The sequence below is a fragment of the Phyllostomus hastatus genome, unplaced genomic scaffold, assembly GCF_019186645.2.
Source record: "Phyllostomus hastatus isolate PE091 unplaced genomic scaffold, TTU_PhHast_1.1 phas_scaffold_11, whole genome shotgun sequence".
Taxonomy (NCBI): domain Eukaryota; kingdom Metazoa; phylum Chordata; class Mammalia; order Chiroptera; family Phyllostomidae; genus Phyllostomus; species Phyllostomus hastatus.
In genome coordinates, this window is record NW_025334005.1 from 2,569,794 (window position 1) to 2,594,743 (window position 24,950).

General features: G+C 59.1%; 1 protein-coding gene across 3 annotated transcripts in view; it reads left to right on the forward strand.

Moving 5' to 3' along the window:
- The first annotated feature begins 2,026 nt into the window (after positions 1 to 2,026).
- Positions 2,027 to 24,950, forward strand: part of SPTBN2 (spectrin beta, non-erythrocytic 2) — a 36,064-nt gene continuing 13,140 nt past the window's right edge. For 2 of the 3 annotated variants that reach the window (XM_045854852.1, XM_045854855.1), the window contains exons 1-14: positions 11,238 to 11,658; positions 13,865 to 14,016; positions 14,458 to 14,631; positions 15,395 to 15,486; positions 15,645 to 15,725; positions 16,050 to 16,165; positions 17,877 to 17,989; positions 18,118 to 18,305; positions 19,488 to 19,605; positions 20,160 to 20,318; positions 20,617 to 20,919; positions 22,022 to 22,175; positions 22,413 to 23,283; positions 24,811 to 24,948. In XM_045854852.1, coding sequence (XP_045710808.1) covers positions 11,481 to 11,658; positions 13,865 to 14,016; positions 14,458 to 14,631; positions 15,395 to 15,486; positions 15,645 to 15,725; positions 16,050 to 16,165; positions 17,877 to 17,989; positions 18,118 to 18,305; positions 19,488 to 19,605; positions 20,160 to 20,318; positions 20,617 to 20,919; positions 22,022 to 22,175; positions 22,413 to 23,283; positions 24,811 to 24,948 — 2,837 coding nt within the window. In that variant the 5' untranslated portion in view covers positions 11,238 to 11,480. Of the gene's footprint in view, positions 2,482 to 8,886; positions 9,066 to 11,237; positions 11,659 to 13,864; positions 14,017 to 14,457; positions 14,632 to 15,394; positions 15,487 to 15,644; positions 15,726 to 16,049; positions 16,166 to 17,876; positions 17,990 to 18,117; positions 18,306 to 19,487; positions 19,606 to 20,159; positions 20,319 to 20,616; positions 20,920 to 22,021; positions 22,176 to 22,412; positions 23,284 to 24,810; positions 24,949 to 24,950 lie in introns of those variants that run through there. The other variant, XM_045854854.1, reaches the window with a different exon arrangement.

Consider the following 24,950-nt stretch of genomic DNA (forward strand, 5'->3'; position numbering starts at 1 on the left):
GGGAAGGAGCCAGAAGAATCGGTCTCAGGCACAAGGAGGGACTCTTCTTCACGGTACAGGAGCAAGAGCTGAGAATTTAGTTCCGTCCGTAGGTCTGGTGGCAGGAAATCCTACCAAGACCTTTCCACAAGTCTTGGCAGCATAAGCAGAAAATCTGGATTCTCTAAGTTCAGCATAACCAGTGGACATCATCTCTTTTACGGCTGCAACTTATGTAAAAAGGAAGCAGACGTTTTCTTCATCCTTGCCTGTACTGACGCACTACAGAGCAAAATAGCAAGTTTCCAGAGCAACTCGGTAACGGAGCTAAGTGAGCTCAGTGTTCTGTTTATGGAGAACGCTTCCTCCCCACATCAGGAGGGAGTGTGGTAAAGTGATCACGCCGTAAAGCAATGATCACCGATACTGATGATGGTCGAGTGCTCACCGTGCACCAGGCACTGTCCCAGTGCCTCACCTGCCGTAACTCATTACATCCCCACGTGATGATACCATTGTACAGGTGAGGACACAGAATTCCAGGGAGATTCAGGAACTTGCCCAAGGCCCACAGCTAGTGGTGAAACTAGGTTTTACACCCACCCAGGCAGTCTGACTCCAAAATGGATGCTTTTCACCACGCTGCTAAACCCCCTCTCCAGCAGAGGGGGAGAGCACTCGAGGAATCAGAAGACTCGGTGTCTCTACCATGAGCTGACTCCGTAAACTTGGGCATTCACTTAGCTGTCTGGACACCAGTTTGCTCATCAATAAAATGACAATGATGTTTACCTTAGGAGGCTTTTTAAAGGATTATGAAATGCTGAAAATGGGAGCTCACTCTACAGAAGACATTATGATGCTAATGAGAGAGCCTAACATTCTCATCTTCTAATTGGGTCGCCGTCTAACAGGCTGTCATTGGGACCCTCAGTTTCCATAACCAGTGTTGCAGCAGAGGCTGGGGGTTCTGGCTCCTCCCGCAAATCAGTGCGTCAGCTTTACCATCCCTGATGGAGGGTCTCTGATGACTGAAAGCACACCTCAATCCCCGCCTTGCCCCGGAACACACTCGCTCCTGCCTCTGAGAGCGGTTACAGCTTATGCTATCATGTCTTGGATTCTGTTGCCTGAAGGAGTGACTGTTTAAAAAAACTAGGTAAAGTCCTGGCTGGTGTGGCTCAGTGGATTGAGCGCCGGCCTGTGAGCCAAAGGGTCACTGGTTCTATTCCCAGTCAGGGCACATGTCTGGGTTGCAGGCCAGGTCCCCAGTGGGGCATGCACCAGAGGCAACCACACATTGATGTTTCTTTCCCTCTCTCTCCCTCCCTTCTCCTCTCTCTAAAAATAAATAAATAAAATCTTTTTTTAAAAAGGTAAAACATAGACAGATTACAGCTGATAGGTGCACCCTAAAGGACCAAGTTCCAATTTGGTGGTAGAATCACTGTTGCAGCTTAGAATCAGACTGTCAAAGCTAGAAGAGAACTTCAGGGACATCTTTTAGTGCAACTCCCTGACCCATTTTATAGACTCGGAACACCAAGGCCAGGTAGTTGAGATAACACAAATAGCTAGGGTTGGTAAAAGGACTTTCTGGAACCTTGGAAATGTTTTTCAGTGGGTTTAACACAAATGGTTTCTGCTTGCCAAAATCATGTCTGGAAACTATTTAATTACTTATATATTTGATTCAGTATGCATGCCTTTTCAGAAAGGTGCAAAATCCCAAAATTCCATTACTCATAAATAAGTAAAACCTTAACCCAATGATTCAGGCAAAGCCCACTCTTCACCTTGACCTTACCTGGGCCATTTCAGGCATTTCCCTGCTAGAAACAGGTCCACATCTTCATGGGCAGTATGACCTAACAGTTAAGTTCAGACCGCTCTGTACCAAGCCCAGCCTATTATTCCTAGTTCGTCTCTGAGCTTAGTTTCCCAGGCTGGAAGAACAGAACCTATTTCTGGGAGCCGGCGCGCAGGTGGGGGTGGGAGTCACGGGAGACCAGATATCCGTTGAGCACGAACAGGGCACTTGCTAACTGTGTTATTGCTTGGGCACAATCCTTTTCTCTCCTAAGCAGACAGCAGCTCACCTCAGGCTTAGTTAATGACCTTGGACCTGAGACCACTCAGACGCCGCAAACCGGGGAGTCGGCAGTGCCAGGCCTAGCAACGTGCGTCCCCCACCCCCCACTGCCTCTTAAGGCAGTGAGTAGGCCGGGATTCTGGTGATAAATGAGGGGCGCTGAGAAGCAGCGGCGAGGAGCTGCAGTGATGACTGTTCTGGGAATCTGATCGCGAGAAGGCGGGTCTCCGCCACTTGTACCATGGAGATGCTTTGGGGGAGAGAGCCGGCCTACCTGCCCGAAGGAGGACGGGAGACAGAGGGGATGGATGGGTGAAAGGAATGTTGAAAGGGAGATGAACCGGAGGTGCCCGAAGAGGAACATTTGAAAAGGGAAGCAGCAGGCTGAAGATTGGGAAGCCTTCTGGGCGGTGAGTGCCGTGAAAGGAAGGACTGCGTGTCCGGGGGCTACAGATTTTGGACGAAAATCCAAGTAGGGACCCAGGTGGGGTGTGCAAACTGCGGAGACCCAGCCCGGTAAGCGGCGGGGGTTGGCGGGGGCGGGAGTGAGGGTGGCAGCCCGCCTGGGGGTGACCAGGGCTGGCCAAAACCGAAAGGCGGGGTTATGGGGGCCACCCGCAGGGAAGGTGGGAAGGGGGTTAAAAGCTGGTCTCCGAGCCGCCGCCGCCGCGTTTGCCCCGGGGAAGGTCAGCGACCCCGGGCGAGGAAGCTTCGCGGAGAACCGAGAGGGGCCGCGGTTGCCATGGCGCCGGGCGGGGAGGGGGTGATTCGGGCCCCGCCCGGAGCCCCGCGGGGCTGCCCGCTCCAGATGGTCCCGGGCCTCCCGCGGGAGCCGGCGGCCTGCGGCAGGGGGAGGCTATTGTCCTCTTTCCGCGGCGCCGCAGTCCCCCCCGCTCGCGCCCGCGCGCCGCCACGCGCCCTGCCGCCACCGGCCCCGCGCGCCCCCAGCACCCCGTGACAGCGCCCGCCCACCGCCCGCCGTGCGTCCCGCCGCCCACCGGCCACCCGCTGCCGCCCGCAACCGCCCCTCGTGGCCCGGCTGCGGGCGCGGCGACTACCGGTGCGCCCCCGCCCGCCCTTCTTCCGCCTGCGGGGCCGGCGCTTCGCTCAGAGGTAGGTGCCGGCGCCCCGGCCCGCTTTGTCCGGGCCGGCGGGGCGGCGCGCATTGTGCAGCCGCGTGCGGACCGCGGGGTCTGGGTCGGGGTCCCGGCGGACCTGGAGAGCCCGGGAAGGAGGATGCGGCTCCTGTCTCTCGCTCCCGTCCGGTCACGGGGACAGGATGGAGAGTCATGTGCCAGCTACCCAGATACCGGTGTGCGGGAGGTGGGGGTGAAGGCTTGGGGGACGCTGGCCTTTCCGGAGCCGAGAGAAGAGTCTGGAAGAGTGGGAGCCTGACAAACGCGTTGGGGGACCGGGTCGGCTGGGCTGGGAGCGTGTCTGACAGCGCCGGCCGTTCGCGTTGCTGAGGCTCCCGGGCGGACCGGCCGGCTTCGGTCCAGGTGCTGCGGACACGTTGAGCCGTCTCTGCCGGGCGTCTGTCTGCGAGCGCCGGCTTCTCTCCGGGGCTTGCTGGGGGCTCCCGCTGAATCCGGTGAGCTTCTCACCTCTTCGGTAGCTTGCTCCTTGCTCTCCTTTATGCATCCTCACAGTGTGTGTGAGAGGGGGACACAGTCGGCTGTAGTGACTAGAACACTGGCGGAGAGAGAAGGAAGCCCCTTTGGGTGATGGGGAGACTGGGTGGAAGACTGGGGGAGGATGTCTTTGCGGGAGAGACGTCCGGAGGGCTTGGAGGCCGCCCCGCACAGAACTCCCGGGCAAGGCCTCCTGGCTAGGTTGTTCCGCCTCCAGCACCACAGTCGGCCTTAACCACCCACTCTGGCTGCGAACGCCTTTCCCCCCTTAACCCCGTGGCACTGCACGCCTGTCTGAGCTGCAAGCTTGCCCCTGTCCTAACCTGCTGCATGTTGTCTCTGTAAGTTGTTTTTCAGCTGCCCTCCCCCCCTTGCAAGCGGCCACAATTCCAGCGCTGGGAAGCCCGGCTGGTTCAGGCACGGACAGGGTACCCACAAACCAGTTTTCCCTGAGGATGAAGCGGCCAGAGCTGAATTCCAAATATGTGTCTTAGCTTGAAGTCCTGGGCACCCTCTCGACATATTCGGGACGGCAAGGAAATGGGGGAGGAAAAAGCTAATGTGGACCTCAGATCTGTCCCTTAGAGGAACTGATGTGTATAACCCATGGGTTGCAGGCCTGGGGAAGCGGGCAGCAAGGCAGTGAATAACTCCGCCCAGAGTAGGGGATTCTGAAGGGAAACCACGACGCAGCCCTCTCTTCGGCCCGGTTCCTTGGGTCCTTGGGGACGTGTCCCGTGCTCGCCTCTTCGGGTGCAACAGCCTGGACAGAACGTGGTTGGGATTGTTTATTCGTGATGTCGTTTTCCTTTTCTCTCTGTGCTGGTCCAACTTACCCTTCGAGTCGAATAAGATTTTTACTTTCCCGAAGTCCCCATTTCTTCTAGTCTATTATTCAGCCCACGGTCACGTGTTCAGCTCTGCCTCCCTCTGGCGTCTCTCTCGAGCCGTGCGTCGTCCTCCTCCTGCACATTCGAGATTCGCCTGTGTCAGGACGTCAGCTCGATCTGTCTCCTCAGAGCCCGAGCCCAGCCCGCCTCCCTTTCCTCTCCTCGCCCAAGGCTTCTGGCTCTTTGCGCGGCTTGGGGATTTCTGAGGGGAAGTTATATTTGGGTGAGGCGTGGGAAGCTAACCTCAGGTCCCACTTACCCCTGAAACTTTGTGTCTTCTCAGGCCTTCTGGCTCCTGTAAACCGTTCCAAATGCTCCTTACCTTTTCCAAACGCTCCTTACCTTTGGACAACGTGACCCTCAATGTGTGGTGTCCCCAGGCCAGTTGCTTTAGTGACAACTGGGAACGGGTTAGAAATGCAGATTGCCAGGCCCCCGGCCCTATGGAATCAGAAACTGGGGGCAGGCCCAGTGATCTGTTTTCATACCCCGCCCCCCAGGTAGTTGTGATTCCTGCAGCTCTGAGACCTCCCCCCCCACCCCCGTCCTGAACTGTGGAGCTCCACGGCCGCCGACAACCCCACTCTGAGGAGCAGAGAGGCTTCCTCTCCTTGAGCTTTTCTCTAGCTCTGAGAAAGACACAATTCAGTGGCAAAAAAAAAAAAAAGAAGAAGAAAGAAAGAAAAAATATGGCCTATTCATTCAGTATCTCTTTATTGACTCCCTATTGTACTGGGCTGGGGAAAACACAGCCCTCGTCCTCAATGCGTTAAAAGCAGAGCGCCAGAAAGACACATAAACAACTAACTGTAATACAATGTGATAAGTGCAATAATAGCAGCCTGCTGGAGGGCTGCGGGAACACAGAGCAGGGAGTGATCAGCAGCGCTCTCTGAGGGAGGTAAAGAATTAATCAGGAGGAGGATGTGGTGAGAGGAGGAAATAGGGAGCTAGACAGGCTCTGGCCCCAGGGGTAGGATTTCTAGCTCTGAATGCCAGCTAAACCGGGGGAAGGGGAAGCAGGGCAGCTGCTTTTGAGGTTCCAGGGACACTGGCATCGGCACCGGCGCTGGCTGAGCAGTCTGCATCCGGAAGCGTTTGGGATCGAGCAGGACCCCTGTCTTGCAGCTGGCGGAAGTTGACTTAATTCTGACATGAACAGTGTAAGCTCCTTGGGTCTGGCCTCCAGGTCAGGAGCTAAGAATAAAGTGCCGTGAACTGTAATCTGGATTAGCTGCCGTACCGCCCTCTCTCCAGAGTTCAGGAATCCACGGAGGAGAAGCATCCACGGACGATTCTCCAGTGCAGAGAGAGACGGGGGTCGTGGGCTGAGGGGAAGGCAGACCATGGTCGTGTGAGCACGGAGACCGGGTCATAGATGAGGCACAATACACTCAGCGGAAAGAAACCAGAGCAGGATCTACGCAGGAGGCACTCCGTGGGATACTGGAGGGATCCCGAGATGGCAGCAGGGAACGCAGAGAACACAGCACGTTCTCCAGAAGGCCTGGGGGCTGCAGAGCCCAAATGCTTGCAAACCAAAGCTCAGAAACGGGGAGGGAGAGCCTCAGACCGCCAGAGAGCACCGTTCCGTGCAAGTCTGTGGGACTCGGCTCTCTGGAGTCCCAGCGTGGTGACCTGATGGGGAGCTGCGATCTCTGGACACCAGTGGCGTCTCGGTCCCTTCTCTAGGTAGCAGCATCTCCAGAAACTCAGGACACAAAGCACGCATGTCAAGATTCAGTCTGGCCAAAGGAGCATTTAAGTGGCTGCATTTTTCTTTGGGAAGAGGGCAGGTTCCAACTCCATACCTTTCTCCCTCACGTGGTCAGCTCCCACACCGAGGCTCCAAGAGCTGGACCTCACTGGGAGCTTGGGGCGCGGGCCAGGCCCCGACAGGACCCCGAGGGGGAGGACCCAGTGGGATCGCCAGAGGGAAGCCAAAGCAGTCCATGTCTAGGTTTTGTCAGCTGCCCAGGGGCCCAGGGACGCACAGGAGTTTGGAGACTGGATCGGACCGTCCACTTCTTTAAGTTTCTGCTCTTTGTGGAGTGAGTACAAAGATGTAAAGTGGCATTTGGAAACCTCACGGTCTGTCCATCCGGGGCCGGGCAGGTAATAAAAATACCTGGCGTGGCTGGGAAGGGGACAGGAGGGAATGGTGGGCGGGGCCTACAGAGAGACGGAAGGGGCAGGCCCACCTGAGGAATCCAAGCTCAGTGCTTTTTAAACAGTTTACTGGCCACGCTCTTGGGGGCTGGCTTTAACAGGTCGTGTTCCCGATAAAAAGGAGAAGGGGAGTGGTGGTGGCAGGGGGATGAAGACAACTGTAATTGAACAACAATAAAATTTTTTTAAAAAAGGAAAAGGGGTCATGGAGACCGAAGGTCAGGGTGCATGTGTGGGAGTTTTTGTGGGGAGGGAGTGAGCACTGGAAATGTACATCCCAGAGCTGAGCGTGAGCGCGGCTGCTGGGGAAGGGCGGGGCGAAGGGACCTGCTGTGGCCTTGGGGGTGGGGCTGCCACCCCGTCCACGTCCGCGGCTGACAGGAGTAGATGACTCCAGCTCAGGTCACACCTTGCCCACAACACTCTTTGCTCAGGGTGACTCGACTCTGACCGAGAGTTTATGTCTATAAGATAAATATTTACAGAGCAAACCCAGCGAATCTGTTGGGGGAAATGATGGATTTTAAACGGGAAAGGAGGCCTGGCGGAGATGAAGCTCTCTTTCCTGTTACAGGGCTGAAAGTCCAAATCCAGGATCCCTCACCCCTCGCCCCTCCCCACCTCACCGGTGTGTCCTCCCAGGGACACTGCCGTGCGAGCTTTCTCTTTGGGAGAAAGGGGAGGAGGGGCAGGCAGTCCGGGTCTTCACGTGGGTGGGTCAGGCCCAGCTTCATGGATGACAGTGAACGACGGAAGCCAAGTTCTGCCCTCGGGCACCCATGGGAGCACACCTCCCTCCGCACCCAACATACCACCCACCCCTTCTTCCTTCCCGAAACCGCACCAGAGGTCCTCTGTACCTCCTCTCCAGAACTCCAGAACCAGGAGCTGCTAAGATCATAGCCCCTAGGAAGGGGGCCTAAGGATTAAAATATATCTTAGTATTTGGGAGGTCCTAGGAAAATGAGAAATGCAGAATTTGGGGTTTGAATAAAGTTACAGATCCAGCCCCTCCATTCCCTTGGATGGCTGCTGAATTACACGGGAACTTTGGACAGTAGAGGTTTGTTTTGTGTTTTGTTTTTTAAACCCCCAGCAGCTAACCAGAAGCTCATTTGTTAGTTGTGAGAAGGACAGAGTGTGTTTGCGTAACAGAGTCATGAGTAGCGCCGGCGGCGAGCATGCGTGGTCCTCATGTCTCCTACCCGAGCCCTAGGAGGGAGCAATAGGGGCTGCTCTCTCCCGGGGAGGGGGGGGGGTGGTGCTTGGAATGGCTCCAGGAAGCTGGAGGAACGTGTAAATGTCGTGATTAAGAGCTTGTCGCCCAAAGTCAGGAAGAAAGTTCCAAACCCAGCTGTGTGACCCTGAACCGTGACTTAACGTTCACCGTGCAGCTTGCCCATCTATGAAGTCAGGGTGATACGGCGATGCTTGTATCGTTTATCAAGCACCTGTGACACACACACACACACACACGAAAGGAAGCAAAGAGGAGAGAACCACACTGTGTCCTTTGGACTCCTGGGGACCAGGTCCTCACTAATCTAGCAGCACCTCTGTCTTTCAGGTGTATCGTAGGTGTGTCGCGATCGAGAGCAGGACCTCTGCCCCTTGATTTCCGATTGCCTGCAGGGTACGGAGGAGGGGCTGGGAAGAGTCTGTGGGACCTGGGACTAAAGGAACTCTGGTTTATACTCATGGCTGCTGAAGGGCCCCCGCCCCCCGGACCACCCCGTGCCCTGCTGCCGCCTGCTTCCCACATGTCACCCCTATTCACACACTGCCGTCCCGAACCTCACCGAAAGCCATTGCCACTTTCAGCCCCGGGTCCGCCCACTGTCCCTCTCTGGCCTGTGAGGCCAGTGCTCATGGCACTGGGGCCCTTCCCGCTCCTTTGCTCTGAGACACTGCCGCCCTCCTGCCTCCCTCGGGGCACAGCCCGTCCCTCTGCTTCCCCATGACGGAGCCCCCTCTCCCACTGGGGGCCGATTTCCATGGACAGAAAGCCAAGCATGTGGCCGTCAGGAGAGCAAGCAGATCTAGGGCAGGAGGAGAGAAGGACATGGTGAGTGGTGGGCTCAGTGGCTCCCAGATGCCCCTCACCGGCCACGTTCCCCCCTTGCAGGAGCAGGAGGCCACCCACCACCATGAGCAGCACCCTGTCGCCCACAGACTTCGACAGTTTGGAGATCCAGGGCCAGTACAGCGACATCAACAACCGCTGGGATCTGCCCGACTCGGACTGGGACAATGACAGCAGCTCAGCCCGCCTCTTTGAGAGGTCTCGCATTAAGGCCCTGGCAGGTGAGATCGGGGGAGGGCCCCGGGAGATGCTGAGGACGCTGGGGACAGAAGCGTGTCATGAGACGCTTGTCATGGGAAGACCGTCTTTCTTTCTAAGCACCAGGTCACCCTCTCAGGCCCCTGGTCCCCAGCTTCAGCCTCAGGAACAAACTCCCTGCAGTCCACAGTGTCCCCCAGCTCCCTTCCCCCGGGGTAGAGAAGTCGCTCCCACTGCGTTCCCCTCTGCACTCAGCTGACTTCCTGGCCTCTGACCCCGGGGCGTGCCCTTAATTCTTTTGCACTTTGTCTTGCTGTTCAGTTCCGCCCACCCGTCCTCCGCCTTTCATCCCCTTGTGTCTCATTGAGGTCCACCGTCATCTCTCACACCTGTTCTGCCTCTCAGTCCATTCTCCTCTCCTCTCCCGCCCCACCTGTCCTTCCACCTGCCGCCTGTTCCATTATTTCACCTACCTGTTCCCTGAAGCAGATGCCTTCCGCCCTCCCCTGGCTTCCCGGGTTTGCTTTCTGCCCGGCCCCTGCCCTCCCCTACGGCCTGGGCTCTCCCCTTCAGCTCCTCCAAGCACAAACAAACCCGTCCGACGGGCCTCCCTGCGTTCCCGGTTTCCCGGGTGGAGTTGTCATGGCAACAAGAGTGCAGCTGCCACCTGACACCACCAGTGGCTGGTCTGGCCCGCGTGGGGCTGAGTCACCCACACACCCCAAGGCCACCCACCCCATCGGACTGCCCTACCCCATCCCACCCTTGTCTTCCCCACCGGCCCGCCGGCCTCCCGGCGCCGTGCAACGGAAGGGTCCCGTCTGCTCCCTCCTGAGAGGCTGTGCTGCCTGTGGGGGTGGGGTGGCCTCCTGCCAGAAGGGAGACACTTCAGGGGGTGGTTCCCAAACCTGGCGACACTTTTTACAGAATCACCCAGGACCCATTATGTAAGGACAGGCTCCCGAGCCCCTTCCTGGACGCTCAGATTAGAATCTTCAGATATGTGGTCCAGAAATCAGGGTTGTTTTTTTTTAAAGATTTATTTATTTATTTTTAGAGAAGCAAGAGAGGGAAAAAGAGAGAGAGAAACATCAATGTGTGGTTGCTGGGGGCCATGACTTGCAACCCAGGCATGTGTCCTGGCTGGGAATCGAACCTGCGATGCTTTGGTTCGCAGCCCGTGCTCAATCCACTGAGCTACGCCAGCCAGGGCAAAATCAGGGTTTTTAAGCTTTCCAGGGAACCCTTTTCAGCCGGCCCAGCAGCAGTTCGGGTCCCCCGTGTCTGGGGCCCCCTCATCCTTCTCTCCCGGGCATCTCTGTCCTTCTGGCTGGGTCTGCAGGCTAGCTCGTGCAATGCTCCTGGCAGTGCTTCTACAGATGGGAGCAGACAGACACATGGGTTACAGAGAATGTCACCTCTCCGGGGCGACGTTTCCCTGGTGCCCTGACTTTGGATGCATGTAGCCTCAGAACTGTCACGACAGGCGACCCCCAGGCAGGGCTGCTGTGACGTCTGTGTGCCCCCCCCCCCCGCTGTCAGCGGGTTTTGTCTCCCCCGCTGAGCTGGGCCCCTCTGAGGAGGCCCCTCTGTGTGGGCTTTGCCTCGCCCCTGCACCTCACACTAGCAGGTGCCGGATGGCTGCTGAATGAATGAAGGTGGGAGAGAGGCAAGGGTAGGCTGTAAGGGCCCTGAGCCGAAGCCCAGGGAGGGGCAGGAAGGGAATCTGGCAGGTCGCCCAGCCGTGGGTTTACCGGCGGCCTGGGATGGCCTGGCTGGGGGTCTGGCGGGCCCGGTGTGTGGGGAGGGGCGGAGCTGAAGGCGACGCTGACAAACCAGTGGGAGGGATGCCAACGCTGATTTCACAGATAGGGGACACGAGCAATTTGTCGTTCTCTGCTCTCTGCTCTCTGAGCTGGGGATCAAAGCCCATGTCCTGACGGGAGACCTCCCAGGGTCACGCAGAGAGGGGCCGTCCTTGGCACACCTGAAAACCTTCCAGAAGCAGGACTTCGGGGGAACCCTCTCCTGGTTTTGCTCTACGCTTAGGCAACCCCGGAGCCTGACGGGCAGGTCTCTAGGAGGCTCCCGCCTCCCTTCCCCGCCCCCGCTGGGCCTGGCCCCGCCCCCGCCGGCGAGCTCCGCCCCCACCCCTCCCCCGGCACTGTCCAACCTGTTTGTCTGGAGCTGCCCCTGTCTCGTCTCACCGCAGCAAGGTGTGCCCTGCCACTCGTCTGGGAGTTCGGCAGCCCAGACCTCCTGTAACTTCTTTTTCCAACTTCTTGAACTTCCACCACCTTCGAACCACCACCCGCCACCACCCAGGACGCCAGCCTCTCGGGATCCCAGGCTCCAGGGGAGGCAGAACCTGCCACCGTGCCCCTTGCAGACAGGGCATGGACTCTGGGCCCCAGGCCGCGTAGGAGGCAGCAGGCACCATGAATGGGAACGGAGTGGGCAGGGGGCAGGGGCCTGGCCTGAACGGGGCTGATGAGTTTTACTACGAGGCTGTGGAAGGGTCTCAGAACCCTGGGGGGCTCCTGCTCTCACCAGCTGCCTTCATCAACCCCGCTCAGTACGCCAGCGTGCTGGAAGGACGCTTCAAACAGCTTCAAGGTGAGCCGCTGGGACAGAGGGGAGCGGGGAGAGGGGACCCGGGCGTGGGAGAGGAGCCAGAGCAAAGAGCTCGGGAGGGAACGTTGGCTGTGACTCAGGCGTGTGTGTTGGGAGACACCGTGCCAGGGGGATAATTACAAGTGGCCAGAAAATACGTGGATGCCGAAGCACGGGCGCAGGCTGGGACCCACGCACTGGAAGGGACTGCGAGAGCGCAGGTGGGTGTGACCGCCAGGCCCGCCGGGTGTGGCACGGCCTGTGTGTCCCGGCAAATGCCACGGGCGGTGGAGGCCGAGGGCAAGGCTGAGAAAAGGCGGCGTCTGTGCCGGCCAACAGGGGGGCCCTCAGCCCCGTCTCCCCCAAACATCCACTCTCAGCGGGCTGGAAGAGGAAGGCCTGCTGGGCTACTTGTGGAGGGAGCGAGGGGGGTGAGCCCGGGGCCCCAGGGACCCCAGCTTGTCAGTGCTGCCCCGGCCTCTGAGTGGGTGTCTCGTTGTGCGTGAGGAAGCAGCGCGCGTGGGAACCCCGGAGTGTGTCAAAGGGGCTCGGCGCAGACAGGCCCAGCATGAGCCCGAGCAGGCGTGTGTTCATCTGGCACCGACACTTGGGCGCGCTTCTGCAGGCCGCTGTTGCGTGGTGGGGGTTGTCTGTGGGCATCGTGGGCCCCTTAGGAAGGCACTCCTCGTCTCTGGTGCTTGGCTTTGCACATTTTCCTCCCAGCTGCCACTGTGTCTGCGTCTCCCCCTTTTATTCTACCTGTCTGCCCACACGGCCTCACCCCGGTGGGCCTGGCAGCAGGACAGTCCCCAGGGACCCAGAAATGGCGGCTGGTCCGGGAAATCCCTGGCCCGGTCTGCAGTCCCTGACAGGAGGCCCAAAGGCGCCCGTGGCTCCGCAGGTGCCACAGCGCACCGGGCTGCGCCGTGCAGCTGTCAGGACCCCGAGGTTGGCCCGAGCACGGGGGTTGGAGGTAAGGAAGGCAGGACGAGACATGGGTGTGTCGCTGTGCTTTATGGGTGAGGTGCGTAGGCATGTGAGAGTAGGGGATGAGTCCTTTCGGTTTCTGAGATGCTGCTGGGCTGAGAGGGAAACCAAAGTGACTCTTCAGGTCTTGGCCACTTGAATTGGGTCCTTGCACTGGGCTCCCCGCCAGGGAAGAGCTGGCAGGAATCTTAGTGGCCAAAGCAGCATCCGGGGGCCTGGGCCTCTTCCCTCACTTTGTCACTGGGGACATTTTTAATTTTTCTTTTTCTGTGCCACCTGAGAGCATCCCCGCAGCAGTGGCCTGCCCTGGGAACCAGGCAACAGGGCATTTCCCCATGTTTTTTGAGATGATTGGCTCCTGACTGTGCCTGTCTCCCCACCCCACCCTCCCCCCACACCTCCCACGTCTGGGGCTCACTCTCTTCCCCGCTCCCAACTTCGAGACCTTCTTGCTCTCAACAGCTCCCGGTGCCGGTGCCCTAGGACCGCGTCCCGTGGGGCTCGCTGAACGAACCAGCCCCGGAAAAGCCCTCCTCTTCGCTAACCTATCCCAGGAGAGCGAGCTGGTTCGGGCAGCCTGGCAGACTCTGTAGTGCCACATCCTTCCCATGGCCGCTTCCAAGAGCCGCTACTGTCATTTAAGTCCACACCCTCCTCCCATTCGCTCACCGCCCAAAGAGCACAGCCACGCTGACAGCTGGGCAGGAGCTTTTCCCGGGGTCAGGTCGCACCTGTAGGACAGAAACTCATCACAGTGCCACTGCGTGCCAGGCGCCTCGCATGCCTGTGGCGTTTAGTCATCACAGAGCAAGCCGTTGAGGCAGAAAGTATTGTGCCCGTTTTATAGATGAGGAAAGTGAGCCTCTGGGGGACGGAGTAACAAATCTCACTGCTGTCGCAAAGCAGTGCCCCGATCCCAGGTTCCAGCCCCTCCCCCCAGGTCCCACTGCTTCGCATTTCTCTCATCCCTCCCTCTCGCAGCCCAGTTCTCGCTCTCCTTGTTGTACTCGACTTGTGAGTTCGTTCCGATTTCGTTATTTCCCTGCTTTTCAAGTTGTTTTCCTCCCAGCCATCTTTCTCCCCGCTCCCTGTCCTCAGAATTCACTTCTGGACTCTCAGGCACACCCCCCCCCCACACACCCCCCCCCCCACAACCCCACCAATGGGTGATGAGAGGCAGCTGTACTTGAAGGACAGAAATGACCCCGTGTTGCCACCACAGATGAGCGGGAAGCCGTGCAGAAGAAAACCTTCACCAAGTGGGTGAACTCGCACCTGGCCCGGGTGACATGCCGGGTGGGAGACCTGTACAGCGACCTCCGGGACGGACGGAACCTCCTGAGGCTCCTCGAGGTGCTCTCGGGAGAGACACTGGTGAGCCGTGGGCACCAGCTGGGAGGGAGCCTGAGAAACGGTGGTTGAGGGGACAAGCCTCAGGAGTGTCACCAGAGAGTGACACCTTGGCGCCGAAGGCGGTAGCCGCATCCCGCTCGGGGGATGGCCTCACTCTGAGAGGCTTTACTGCGTGGATTAGACGAGCATTGCTACATGGAGACAGGAACAGTGGCCCCATTGAAAACCTTCCTTTTCCCACCCACTCGGGGTGCAGTTAATTCCCTGGGGAATCTTAATCTGGCCCAAACCTCGTTGGCAACCTCGGCTTTGGCTCCAGGAGCTTGGGCCCAGCCCTGGGGCAGGCCCCGTGTCCCCGGGGAGATCATGGGGAAGGGGTGTGAAGCAGGGCCCCGGGAAGGTGGGCGGGGAGGAGCGGGAGGCCCACGGTCCCCTGCCTTTGTGTCTCCTGACCCTCCACAGCCAAAGCCCACCAAGGGCCGCATGCGGATCCACTGCCTGGAGAATGTGGACAAGGCGCTGCAGTTCCTGAAGGAGCAGAAAGTGCACCTGGAGAACATGGGCTCCCATGACATTGTGGACGGAAACCACCGTCTGACCCTGGGGCTGGTCTGGACCATCATCCTTCGATTCCAGGTACCCCGCACAGCGTCCCCCGGCTGTGCCCCACGCCCCGGCGCCGCACCGGGAGCCGTCACCGCCCGTCCGCGGTGCAAGCAGTGCAGAACCTAGAATGGCCGTCTGGGGACTCTCCCCACTCAACAGGGAAGGACCAGTGTGGCAAGTTCCCTGTGTCCCGGCCCATGTCCTGGTCAGGTGCGGTAGGGCCACGTGTTGAGCCACAAGGGACAGGAAGTTTCAAAAACTGGTTCTTCACCGCTGAAGGTTTTATAATTACATTTGGGGTCTGGTCACTGGCTTATTCTTCTGCCTCACACTCCCCTTGCCTCCCCCAAAAGAGCAGTCACCCCACTCTTGCTCTGAGCGTGGCCAGTCCAGTGTCCTAAGACCACCACAACGCTCCTGATCTCCCTGGACACACCCCCCTCTGCCCCTTCCAGCCCCAAGCAGAGCTCCGCCCACTTCACCTTTGATGCCCAGCTCTCAGAAGACGTTCACTCGCCCTCCTGAAGTTCCCCACCTGGGGGAACAGCCTCTTTCACTTCGTGGGACTTCCACTGTCCTGACTGCTCCCCCTCTCCGCTGCCTCAGCGGCCTTTGACCTCATGTTTTGTGGTCACTAGCCCAGGAGGAAGGGTCCCCAGGCTCTGCCCCCGCCCCCTCTCACGGGTCTCTAAAGAGCAGCTTCCTGCCGAGTGTCTTGTCTCCGAGCATCTCCGATGACTCCAGCAGCCCCTGCCTGGAGAGTCAAGGCCTCCCTCCCTTCCTTCCCCCTCAGATCCAGGACATCAGTGTGGAAACAGAAGACAACAAGGAGAAGAAGTCGGCCAAGGACGCGCTGCTGCTGTGGTGCCAGATGAAGACCGCTGGGTGAGGCTGCCCGGGGCGGGGGCCGCGGAGGGGTGCACGCCCGGAGGCTGGGCAGTCAAGGAGGGCGGGCTCCAGAAACCGCAAGCGGGGGGGTCCGTCCCCGAGTCGCGGGCCGGGGCTTGGACCGACTCACTGTTTCTCCCGGTTGCTGTTTGTAGGTATCCCAACGTCAACGTGCACAACTTCACCACCAGCTGGCGAGATGGGCTGGCCTTCAACGCCATCGTGCACAAACACCGGTGAGAAGCCGGCGTCGGAGCTGCTGGGGTGGGGATGGGGGCGGGGGGGGGGTGACGACCCTGGCGCGCATGCGCGCACGTAGACGGAGCCAGGAGACCAGCCCCCCAGCGGGTCGGAGCAGTGGGCGCGGGGAGAAGAGCCAGGCTGCGGGCACGGTGTTGGAACGAGGGCTTGTGAGGGGCGAGGGAGCAGTGCAGGTGGGTCTGGGGCGCCTGGTTCTGCGCCCACTGGGCTTGGTGACTTAGGATAAAGAAAGGACTGGCTTTGCTTTTCCCGTTGGGGTCTCAGGTGGTTTTGATACCCCTCTCTTCCCCCCGCCCCAGGCCAGACCTGCTGGATTTCGAGTCCCTGAGGAAGTGTAACGCGCACTACAATCTACAGAACGCTTTCAATCTGGCCGAGAAGGAGCTGGGCCTGACGAAGCTGCTGGATCCTGAAGGTGGGCGGGGCCGAGACCCAGGGGGGTCCTTTGGGGAGCGCTAAAAATGTTCCGGAATTAGATAGCGGTGACGGCTGCGCTCCGAGTAAGTAGCGTAAGGGCCACCACTGAAGATTGTATTCTAAAAGGGTGGATCTTGGGGTGTAAAAATTGTATCTCGATTTTAAAACATCAAAAGCTGTAGGAAGAAGGGCAGCCCGGTGGCAGAAAGCCCCGGGAGGAGGTTCTGCCCCCAGCCCCACCGCTGGGGGCAGTTCTGTGACTCGGAGCCAGCCCCCTGGCCTCTGTGTGGCTCAGTCTCCTCATCTTCAGAATGAGAAGAGTGGTCTCCATGGTTTCCATCGGTCTCCTTCCTACTCCCGAGTTAAGCTACCTGGCCTGGAGGGCTCACCAGGCACTAGGCTTACGGTCAGCCGGACCCTGCCTATGGGCCCCCGTGGTTCTGATCCTAACACTGATGAACCAGTAACGGCCACTGGGCTCTTACTCCGCACCTGGCCCTGCCCTTGGCATGCTTTAATTAATTTAATCCTCACAACACGCCCTTTGAAGTCAGAATCATTGTTATCGGCAGGTAATGGAGGAGAAGCCGGGGGCCTGTGAAGGTTAAGTGACTTCCCCAAGGTCAGACTTAGCTGGCAGAGCTAAGACCCAAATTCAGGCCGAGGGGCTCCAGACCCTGTCTGCGCAGCCACCTGTCTGGAGGGCAGAGGGCGGGCTCGGTGCAGCCGGGGATGGGAAGGAGGGCCGGGCTCCGTGGCGCCCCTGCTGGTCACACTCCCGCTAAAGGTCCCGGGCCGATTTGGGTCTTGGAGATTTTCTGCCTGTTTTCCACCTGGCCTCATAGCTCCATGGCCTGTGCCCTCTTAGTCTAGAACGACAAATGTCAACTAACTAGTGATGGGAGTGGGCCAGGTACAAGGTTCCTCCCAGGGCATTTGAGAGGCGCAGCTGGCATAAAGCACAGGTAGGTCAAGCCGAGCATCCTGCAGCTTCCTGACTTGGCCACAGTGGCCCCTGCCCGCCCATGGGTTTCAGAGGTGGCCAGGAGGGCTTCCAGCCCCACAGTCTCCCCTTTTGGAAGGATACGACGTGGCCTGACTAAGAGAACCCAGGGATTTCAAGTTGCAGTCAGCCTCGGTCCTTGTGGAGGAGCCGATTCAGCCGGAAGGACATGCACCTCCGGGGGCCCACAGCTGAACTTGGGGGTTGAGGTCAGAAATATCCTGGACCGTGCCGCAAGGTGGCCATGAGAACTGGCCTCTGACCCTGCTGCCGGGCTCAGTGGGCCCTTCCCCTGAGCACCCCGCTTCAGGAGGCTTTGTTCCCACCTTCTGTCTCCCGACCCCCCACCCCGAACCTCCCAACCTCTTACGCAGCTTTCCAGCCCAAGTGCACAACCCACTGCAGACGGATACCGCTTCTCTCCCTGTCGTGCTTGCTCCAAACAGCTAGATTTGGGAAGACGGATACAAGCCTGTCTGGGCTTCTGGATTGGGAGCTGTGCTTGTTTCTGCGAGGGGGAGGGAGTTAGCCTTTCATGCCCTTTCACTCCATCTGGTTTATTTGTCATTTTGCTTTGAAGGGAGCTGGAAAGACGTCCAACTGAAGATGGAGGGGTGCGGGGTTGGGTGAGAGACTCGGGGCGCAGCTGTACTGCTGGGAGGCGGGTTTCTAACCCCTGCCTGACCCCAGTGCGCTTCCTTCTCAGATGTGAATGTGGACCAACCAGATGAGAAATCAATCATTACCTATGTGGCTACTTACTATCACTATTTCTCCAAGATGAAGGCCCTGGCCGTGGAAGGCAAAAGGATTGGGAAGGTACTGTCCACCCCTGGGCAGGAAGAGGCCTGGCCCCAGGGTCTGACTTCCCTCAAGCGGGTGCAGGGTGGAGCTGCCGGCCTGGGCCAGGGCGCCCACGGGCAGCACCCCACGCCGCTGTCCTGCAGGTTCTGGACCATGCCATGGAGGCAGAGCGCCTGGTGGAGAAGTATGAGTCCCTGGCCTCGGAGCTGCTGCAGTGGATCGAGCAAACGATCGTGACCCTGAATGACCGGCAGCTGGCCAACTCCCTGAGTGGGGTCCAGAACCAGCTGCAGTCCTTCAATTCCTACCGCACCGTGGAGAAGCCGCCCAAGTAGGTGCCCCGGGCCGCACCCTGCTGCGGCAGGCCCGCCGGAGCTGTGCTCCCCCAGAGGAGGCCTAAACCCGGGCGGCCTCTCGGGAGGGCGAGCTGGCAGTGTGCAATGTGACGGAGGCTCGTGTCCCTGGCTCAGAGCACCAGGAGCAGTTCCCAAATAACTTCTTAGAATGACTATCCGTTTAGAAAAAAATCACACCACAGAAATGGTTGCTATGGTGTGTAGTCATGCAGCCCACTTGGATACTGGTCAGGGTCCTGGCTTCCGGGCCGTGCGGGGAGGCCGCGCCCGACAGGCAGCGCAGGAGGTGTGGCTGGTCACCCACACGTTGCAGAGGTTCTCACCATTCCCGTGCTTTAGCGATTAGCTGTTTTCAAGTGCAGAATCGCTGTTCAGCAATTCTGTGCAATATATGCTACAACGTCTGGTTTTCTGTTATTGAACTCTTTTGGAGTTAGTATGTTTCAGCTCCAAAACCAATATCAATCCAGAAAACATCTATTTCTACCCATTCCAGGGAGTGACTTGGCCCAGAAAGGCCTCTCTTAGGCATTGAACAGAGAGGTCGCTGCAAGGACTCTCACCAGGGTGGCGTTCGTGCACACGACACCAGTCACGGGCCAGCCATGGACAGTAACCTAGAACAAGTGTGTTTACTGACACGAAAAGACGTTCGTGGCAAATAAGTGAGGGAGCCATCTGTAAGGCGGTTGTTTAGGGACCGCGGAGAGCAAAGGGCTGAGTGTCCAGGCTCTTCCACACAGCCGCTGTGAGTTGTTTTCCTCTCTGCGCCTCAGTTTTCTCATCTGGAAAAAGGGGATGACAGGAGGACGCAGCGAGCAGTGAGAACTGAGCAAGTTAATGCACTTAAAGTCCTGAGAACACGGCCTGGCCCGCGGCGAGAGGGTCCTGGACCCGCGTCGGCCGTGGCCGCGACCCGAGCCCGTCTGTGTCAAACAAAAATGAAGCGCGTGCGCGCCGGAGGGTCACGGGGGCCATTTCTGTGTGGTTTTCGCTGGTTTTTAAATCGCGTTCTCTTGGTTTGCCGGTATTTTCCGGCGTTCGTGTGTTGCTTCTATGAGAAGGAAAGCCACACAGGACGGTTCAGTTTGAAATGCAGAGTCCCCGTGGCCCCCGGTGGCCTCGGACTCTGACCCTGACCTGGCCTCCTGCCCCAGGTTCACGGAGAAAGGCAACTTGGAGGTGCTGCTCTTCACCATCCAGAGCAAGCTGCGGGCCAACAACCAGAAGGTCTACACGCCCCGCGAGGGCCGGCTCATCTCCGACATCAACAAGGTCGGTGGCCTCCCCTCCGTGTCTGTCAGGGGTCCCACCCTCGGCCCAGCCCCCACCGCCCCAGTGTGAACGCTGTGCCCAGGTGTCCGCACCCCCCCCCCCACCCCGTGCAGGCGTGACTCACAGCTTCTCTCCTGCGTCCTGCACCCCCCCTCCTCCCCCCTGTCTTTTCAGGGGAGTTCACGGACTAAAATCACACCCCAGCCCCTTATCTCGTTCAGCCTGACAATTAATAAAAGGAATAGGGTTCACCCACAGTCCCCCCTCCACACCCAAATCCAGCGGTTTCCACTGTTTCCTGTTCTGCTTGTCCATGGGCAAGCGTGGTTTCCCCTGGCTCCACAGGGCTCACATGCCCCCCCCACACACACACACTCCTGCCCCGTTCCTCACTCATCCTGCCCTGCCTAACTGAGCGCATTCCACAGACCCACTCGACCGACCGAGCTTCCCTGGGACGCCCCATGTGCTCCCGCCCCTGTGACCCCTCCCCACCCGCGCTTCCTGAGCCCTGGCCCTTTAGCCCCGATCCTGTCCCCGCCCCCGCCCCGCAGGCCTGGGAGCGGCTGGAGAAAGCCGAGCACGAACGCGAGCTGGCCCTGCGCACCGAGCTGATCCGCCAGGAGAAGCTGGAGCAGCTGGCCGCCCGCTTCGACCGCAAGGCCGCCATGCGGGAGACCTGGCTGAGCGAGAACCAGCGCCTCGTGTCCCAGGTAGGTAGGCTCTCGGCCTGTCTGGGCTGGTGGAGAGTGGTGGGTACGAACCCACCCCACTGCAATGTGGGGGGCTAATGGAATGAGAAATCCGTCACACGGATAAGAAGACCACGAACCCCGGGAACCAGAGGCCTGAATAGCAGAAAGGGTTGGTGAGACGGGACAGGCTAGAGAGGAAACGGAAAGCACGGGGTTGGCGTCCTGCAGCAGAAGTGCCCTGCAGGGCAGTGTGGCGAGCCTAGGGGGCGCCCCTGAGCTCCCAGCCTCCTCTCTCCACCCCGCCCCCCTTTCCCAGGACAACTTCGGGCTGGAGCTGGCGGCCGTGGAGGCAGCGGTGCGGAAGCATGAAGCCATTGAGACGGACATCGTGGCCTACAGCGGCCGGGTGCAGGCCGTGGACGCGGTGGCCGCCGAGCTGGCCGCCGAGCGCTACCACGACATCAAGCGCATCGCGGCGCGGCAGCACAATGTGGCGCGGCTCTGGGACTTCCTGCGGCAGATGGTGGCCGCGCGGCGGGAGCGGCTGCTCGTCAACCTGGAGCTGCAGAAGGTGTTCCAGGACTTGCTCTACCTCATGGACTGGATGGAGGAGATGAAGGTACCAGCAGGAGGCGTGTGGTGGGGTTTGGGGGACTGGGACTCTGGGGGCACAACTGGGGCGCAGTCATCACACGCTCGGCGGGTCTTTGGAGCAGGGCCCTGTCTCTGGCTCAGATGAGCAAAGCGAACCGGCCCCAGTCCTCCTCCTGGGTTCACGTTCCCGTGGGAGGTGACTGACGAGAAAAACGCGGACCCTCCCACAGAGAGAACAGCAGGTGGATGTGGACCTGTGAGGGCACAGGAGCAGGGCTGGGTCCTGGAGGGGTCTGCACGGCCTCGCTGAGGAAGTGCTGTTGAAGCTGAGCACAGAGTCACTCGAAGAGCCGGCCCCGGGCGGGGGGGGGGGGGTTGGGTAGAGCAAGGGAGAGGGCATTGCAGGCAGAAGGCACAGCTGTGCAAAGGCCCCAGGCCTGGGCAGTGTGTGTGTCAGCACGAGCGGGACCAGTGGGACCACAAGGACAGGTAGAGGCAGGGCAGCAAGACAAGGGAGGCAGCGGCCAGCTCATTTAGGGCCTTGGAGGCCTGGGCAAAGTGTGAATTTTATTCAGAGTAACATGGAATCTCAAAAACGATCAGAAGTTTTGAAAAGGGGACAGGCGCTTTGACTGCTATGTGAAGACGGGCTGTGGGCAGCCAGAGCAGGAGCCCAGAGGCTGGGTGGAGGCCGTTGTGGTGACAGAGGCGACAGATGGGGATAAAGATGGGTCTAGAGAGGTGCCGACGGTCGCTGGGGTGCCGGGGCTGAGCTGTGACAGTAGGAGGCGATGATTCTGGGGCCGAGACAAGGAGTCGGAACAGATTCCAGGAGCAGGATTTACTGAGACAGTCATTTCACAGGAGGGAAGTTGAGTACAGAGAAGCCAGGGCGCCGGACAGAACTGGGGTGTCACTGTGTGTGTGAGGGAGGACGGACAGGCGGGAGCAGGTGTGCTCACCTGGGTGTGACACCCAGGGCCGCCCAGAGAAGTCGGGAGGTGTGGTTGGCCCAGGAGAAGGAGTGGGCACAGGACACACACAGCTGGGCGGCGGGGCTGAAAGAGGCCTGGAGGGAGGAGCGGGAGGGCCCTCGGACCAGCAGCGGTGTGTGCGTGTGCCCGCAGGGCCGGCTGCAGTCCCAGGACCTGGGCAAGCACCTGGCTGGAGTGGAGGACCTGCTGCAGCTGCACGAGCTGGTGGAAGCCGACATCGCCGTGCAGGCTGAGAGGGTGCGGGCCGTCAGTGCCTCTGCCCTGCGCTTCTGTGACCCAGGGAAAGGTGAGAGCGGGAAGGAACTGGAAAAGGGAGGGGCTGGGAAGGAGAACGTGAAGAGCTGGAACGTTAAGAGCGAGACTGGGAAAGCCCAGGGACAGGAAGGGTGATGGGAGGGTGGTGGGTGACAGACTAGGGAGGGGGCCCTAAGAGAGTAGGGGGCGGGATCCGTGCCCAGGAGGAATGTGGGAGCGGCAGGAGGGCTGAGGCACAGCTCTGGACCCTGCACCCTGACTTTTTCAGAGTACAAACCATGCGACCCACAGCTGGTGTCCGAGCGGGTGGCCACCCTGGAGCAGAGCTATGAGGCGCTGTGCGAGTTGGCAGCAGCCAGGCGCGCCCGGCTGGAGGAGTCCCGGCGTCTCTGGCGTTTCCTCTGGGAAGTGGGCGAGCTGGAGGCCTGGGTGCGGGAGCAGCAGCACTTGCTGGCCTCCGCAGAAACGGGCCGGGACCTGACCGGCGTCCTCCGCCTGCTCAACAAGCACACGGCCCTACGAGACGAGATGAGCGGCCGGCTAGGGCCCCTGAAGCTCACGCTGGAGCAGGGCCAGCAGTTAGTGGCCGAGGGCCACCCTGGGGCAAGCCAGGCGGCCGCGCGGGCAGCCGAGCTCCAGGCGCAGTGGGAGCGGCTGGAGGCTCTGGCGGAGGAGCGCGCCCAGAAGCTCGCCCAGGCCGCCAGCCTCTACCAGTTCCAGGCCGACGCAAACGACATGGAGGCCTGGCTGGTGGACGCGCTGCGCCTGGTGTCCAGCCCCGAGCTGGGGCACGATGAGTTCTCCACGCAGGCCCTGGCCCGACAGCACCGGGCCCTGGAGGAGGAGATCCGCGGCCACCGGCCAACCCTGGATGCCCTGCGGGAACAGGCTGCGGCCCTGCCTTTGGCGCTGAGCCGCACACCGGCGGTGCAGGGCCGGGTGCCCACCCTGGAGCGGCAATACGAGGAGCTGCGGGCCCGGGCAGGCGAGCGCGCGCGGGCCCTGGAGGCCGCCCTGGCTCGCTACACCATGCTCAGCGAGGCCGGGGCCTGCGGGCTGTGGGTGGAGGAGAAGGAACAGTGGCTCAACGGGCTCGCCCTGCCGGAGCGCCTGGAGGACCTGGAGGTGGTGCAGCAGAGGTAGGCCCCGCCCACCCCGCAGTGCCCTCTGGGATGGCCTCGTGGAGTTGGGGGCGGCTGGCGGGAGGGATGAGGGGTGGCAGGTCCCGCGGTGAGTGCCTGCTGTTGCTACATCCCTGAGTCTTTTTTTTCTATTTTAATGAAAAATGCTAAACATACTCCAAAGTGAAAAATGTTATGCAGCAGGCTCCTACATACCCACCATCCCGGTTTGGTAATTGTCAGTGTCTTGCCCTATTTGATTGATTTTTTAAAAGATTTTATTTATTTATTTTTAGAGAGGGAAGGGAGGGAGAGAGAGAGAGAGAGAGAGACATCAATGTGCAGTTGCTGGGGGTCATGGCCTGCAACCAAGGCATGTGCCCTGACTGGGAATCGAACCTGCGACACTTTGGTTCGCAGCCCGCGCTCAATCCTGGCTGAGCTATGCCAGCCAGGTGATTGATTTTTTTTTAAAGCAAATCTCCAATATTATCATTTCATCTCTATATTCTCCAGATGTTGTCCTTTAACAAATATGAGGACGTATTCTTAAATATAGTAAATTATTTTTTTAATTGTGCATGTAGACTTGAAACAGCTCAGGCTGTCATGTTACAAACCTTTAGACAGAGACAGCGATTGACCCCTCACAGAGTAGCTTTATTTACAGAATAACCTTAGAAATCACCCAGAAAGGACATGTTTCTTATAGAACCACAATACCATGATCACATTGAACAAAATTAGCAACTGCTTTCTGTCTCCTGCTGCACAGTCTGTAGTCAGATTTCCTGGTGGTTTTAAAAATAGCAATAAAAGACTTTTTTTTTTTTTTTAGTTTTCAATATATCCTATGACAGGGGTCGGCAAACTCCAACCCTTGGCCAAGCCAGCCTACAGGCTGATTTTTGTCAATAAAGCTTTATTGGAACGGAGCCACACTCGTTCACCTAGTACCGCCCTGTGGCTGCTTATGTACCCAGATAGCAGAGCCGAACACTTGTGACAAAGACACTGTGGCCCACGGAGCCCGAAATACTCACTATATGGCCCTTTGCAGAAAACGTTTGCAGGCTCTGGTCTGCGAGAATGTAAAATGGCCCTGGGAGAAGTCATGCTTCCCATCTTTATCACTTAAATATTTTTGGTTATCAGTTCACTTTTAACACATTAGCATATTAATGTTAATTTTAACATGCTAGTAGGTGGGCAGCCAAGGGGTGAGGCCCGGAGGAATAAGGGAGGGTCCGATAAAGGGTGGGGCGCTGAGCCAGGACTAGTTCACTTTGCAGCTGTTGCTGACCTTTAACTTTCACGTCTTTTGGAGCAGCTCTAGAGAGGATAGTCTTTCTGCTTCTTCGGGGTGAGTTAGGGGCTCCCCCTTGCCCCACGGGTACTGTGAGCCTTGTCGGTAAGAGGCGCAGGGGCCGCTATAGATCAGCTTCACGTTGATGGAGAGGAGTTGTCAGGAGCATCCAGGAAGGTCGGCCAGTTTGGTGCATCACCACCTCCCACCGGTCACGCCCAACTCTGCCGCCCCCTCAGGTTCGAGACCCTGGAGCCCGAAATGAATGCCCTCGCAGCACGAATTACTGCCGTGAACGACATTGCGGAGCAGCTGCTGAAGGCCAACCCCCCGGGCAAGGACAGTATCGTCAGCACCCAGAAGCAGCTCAACCACAGGT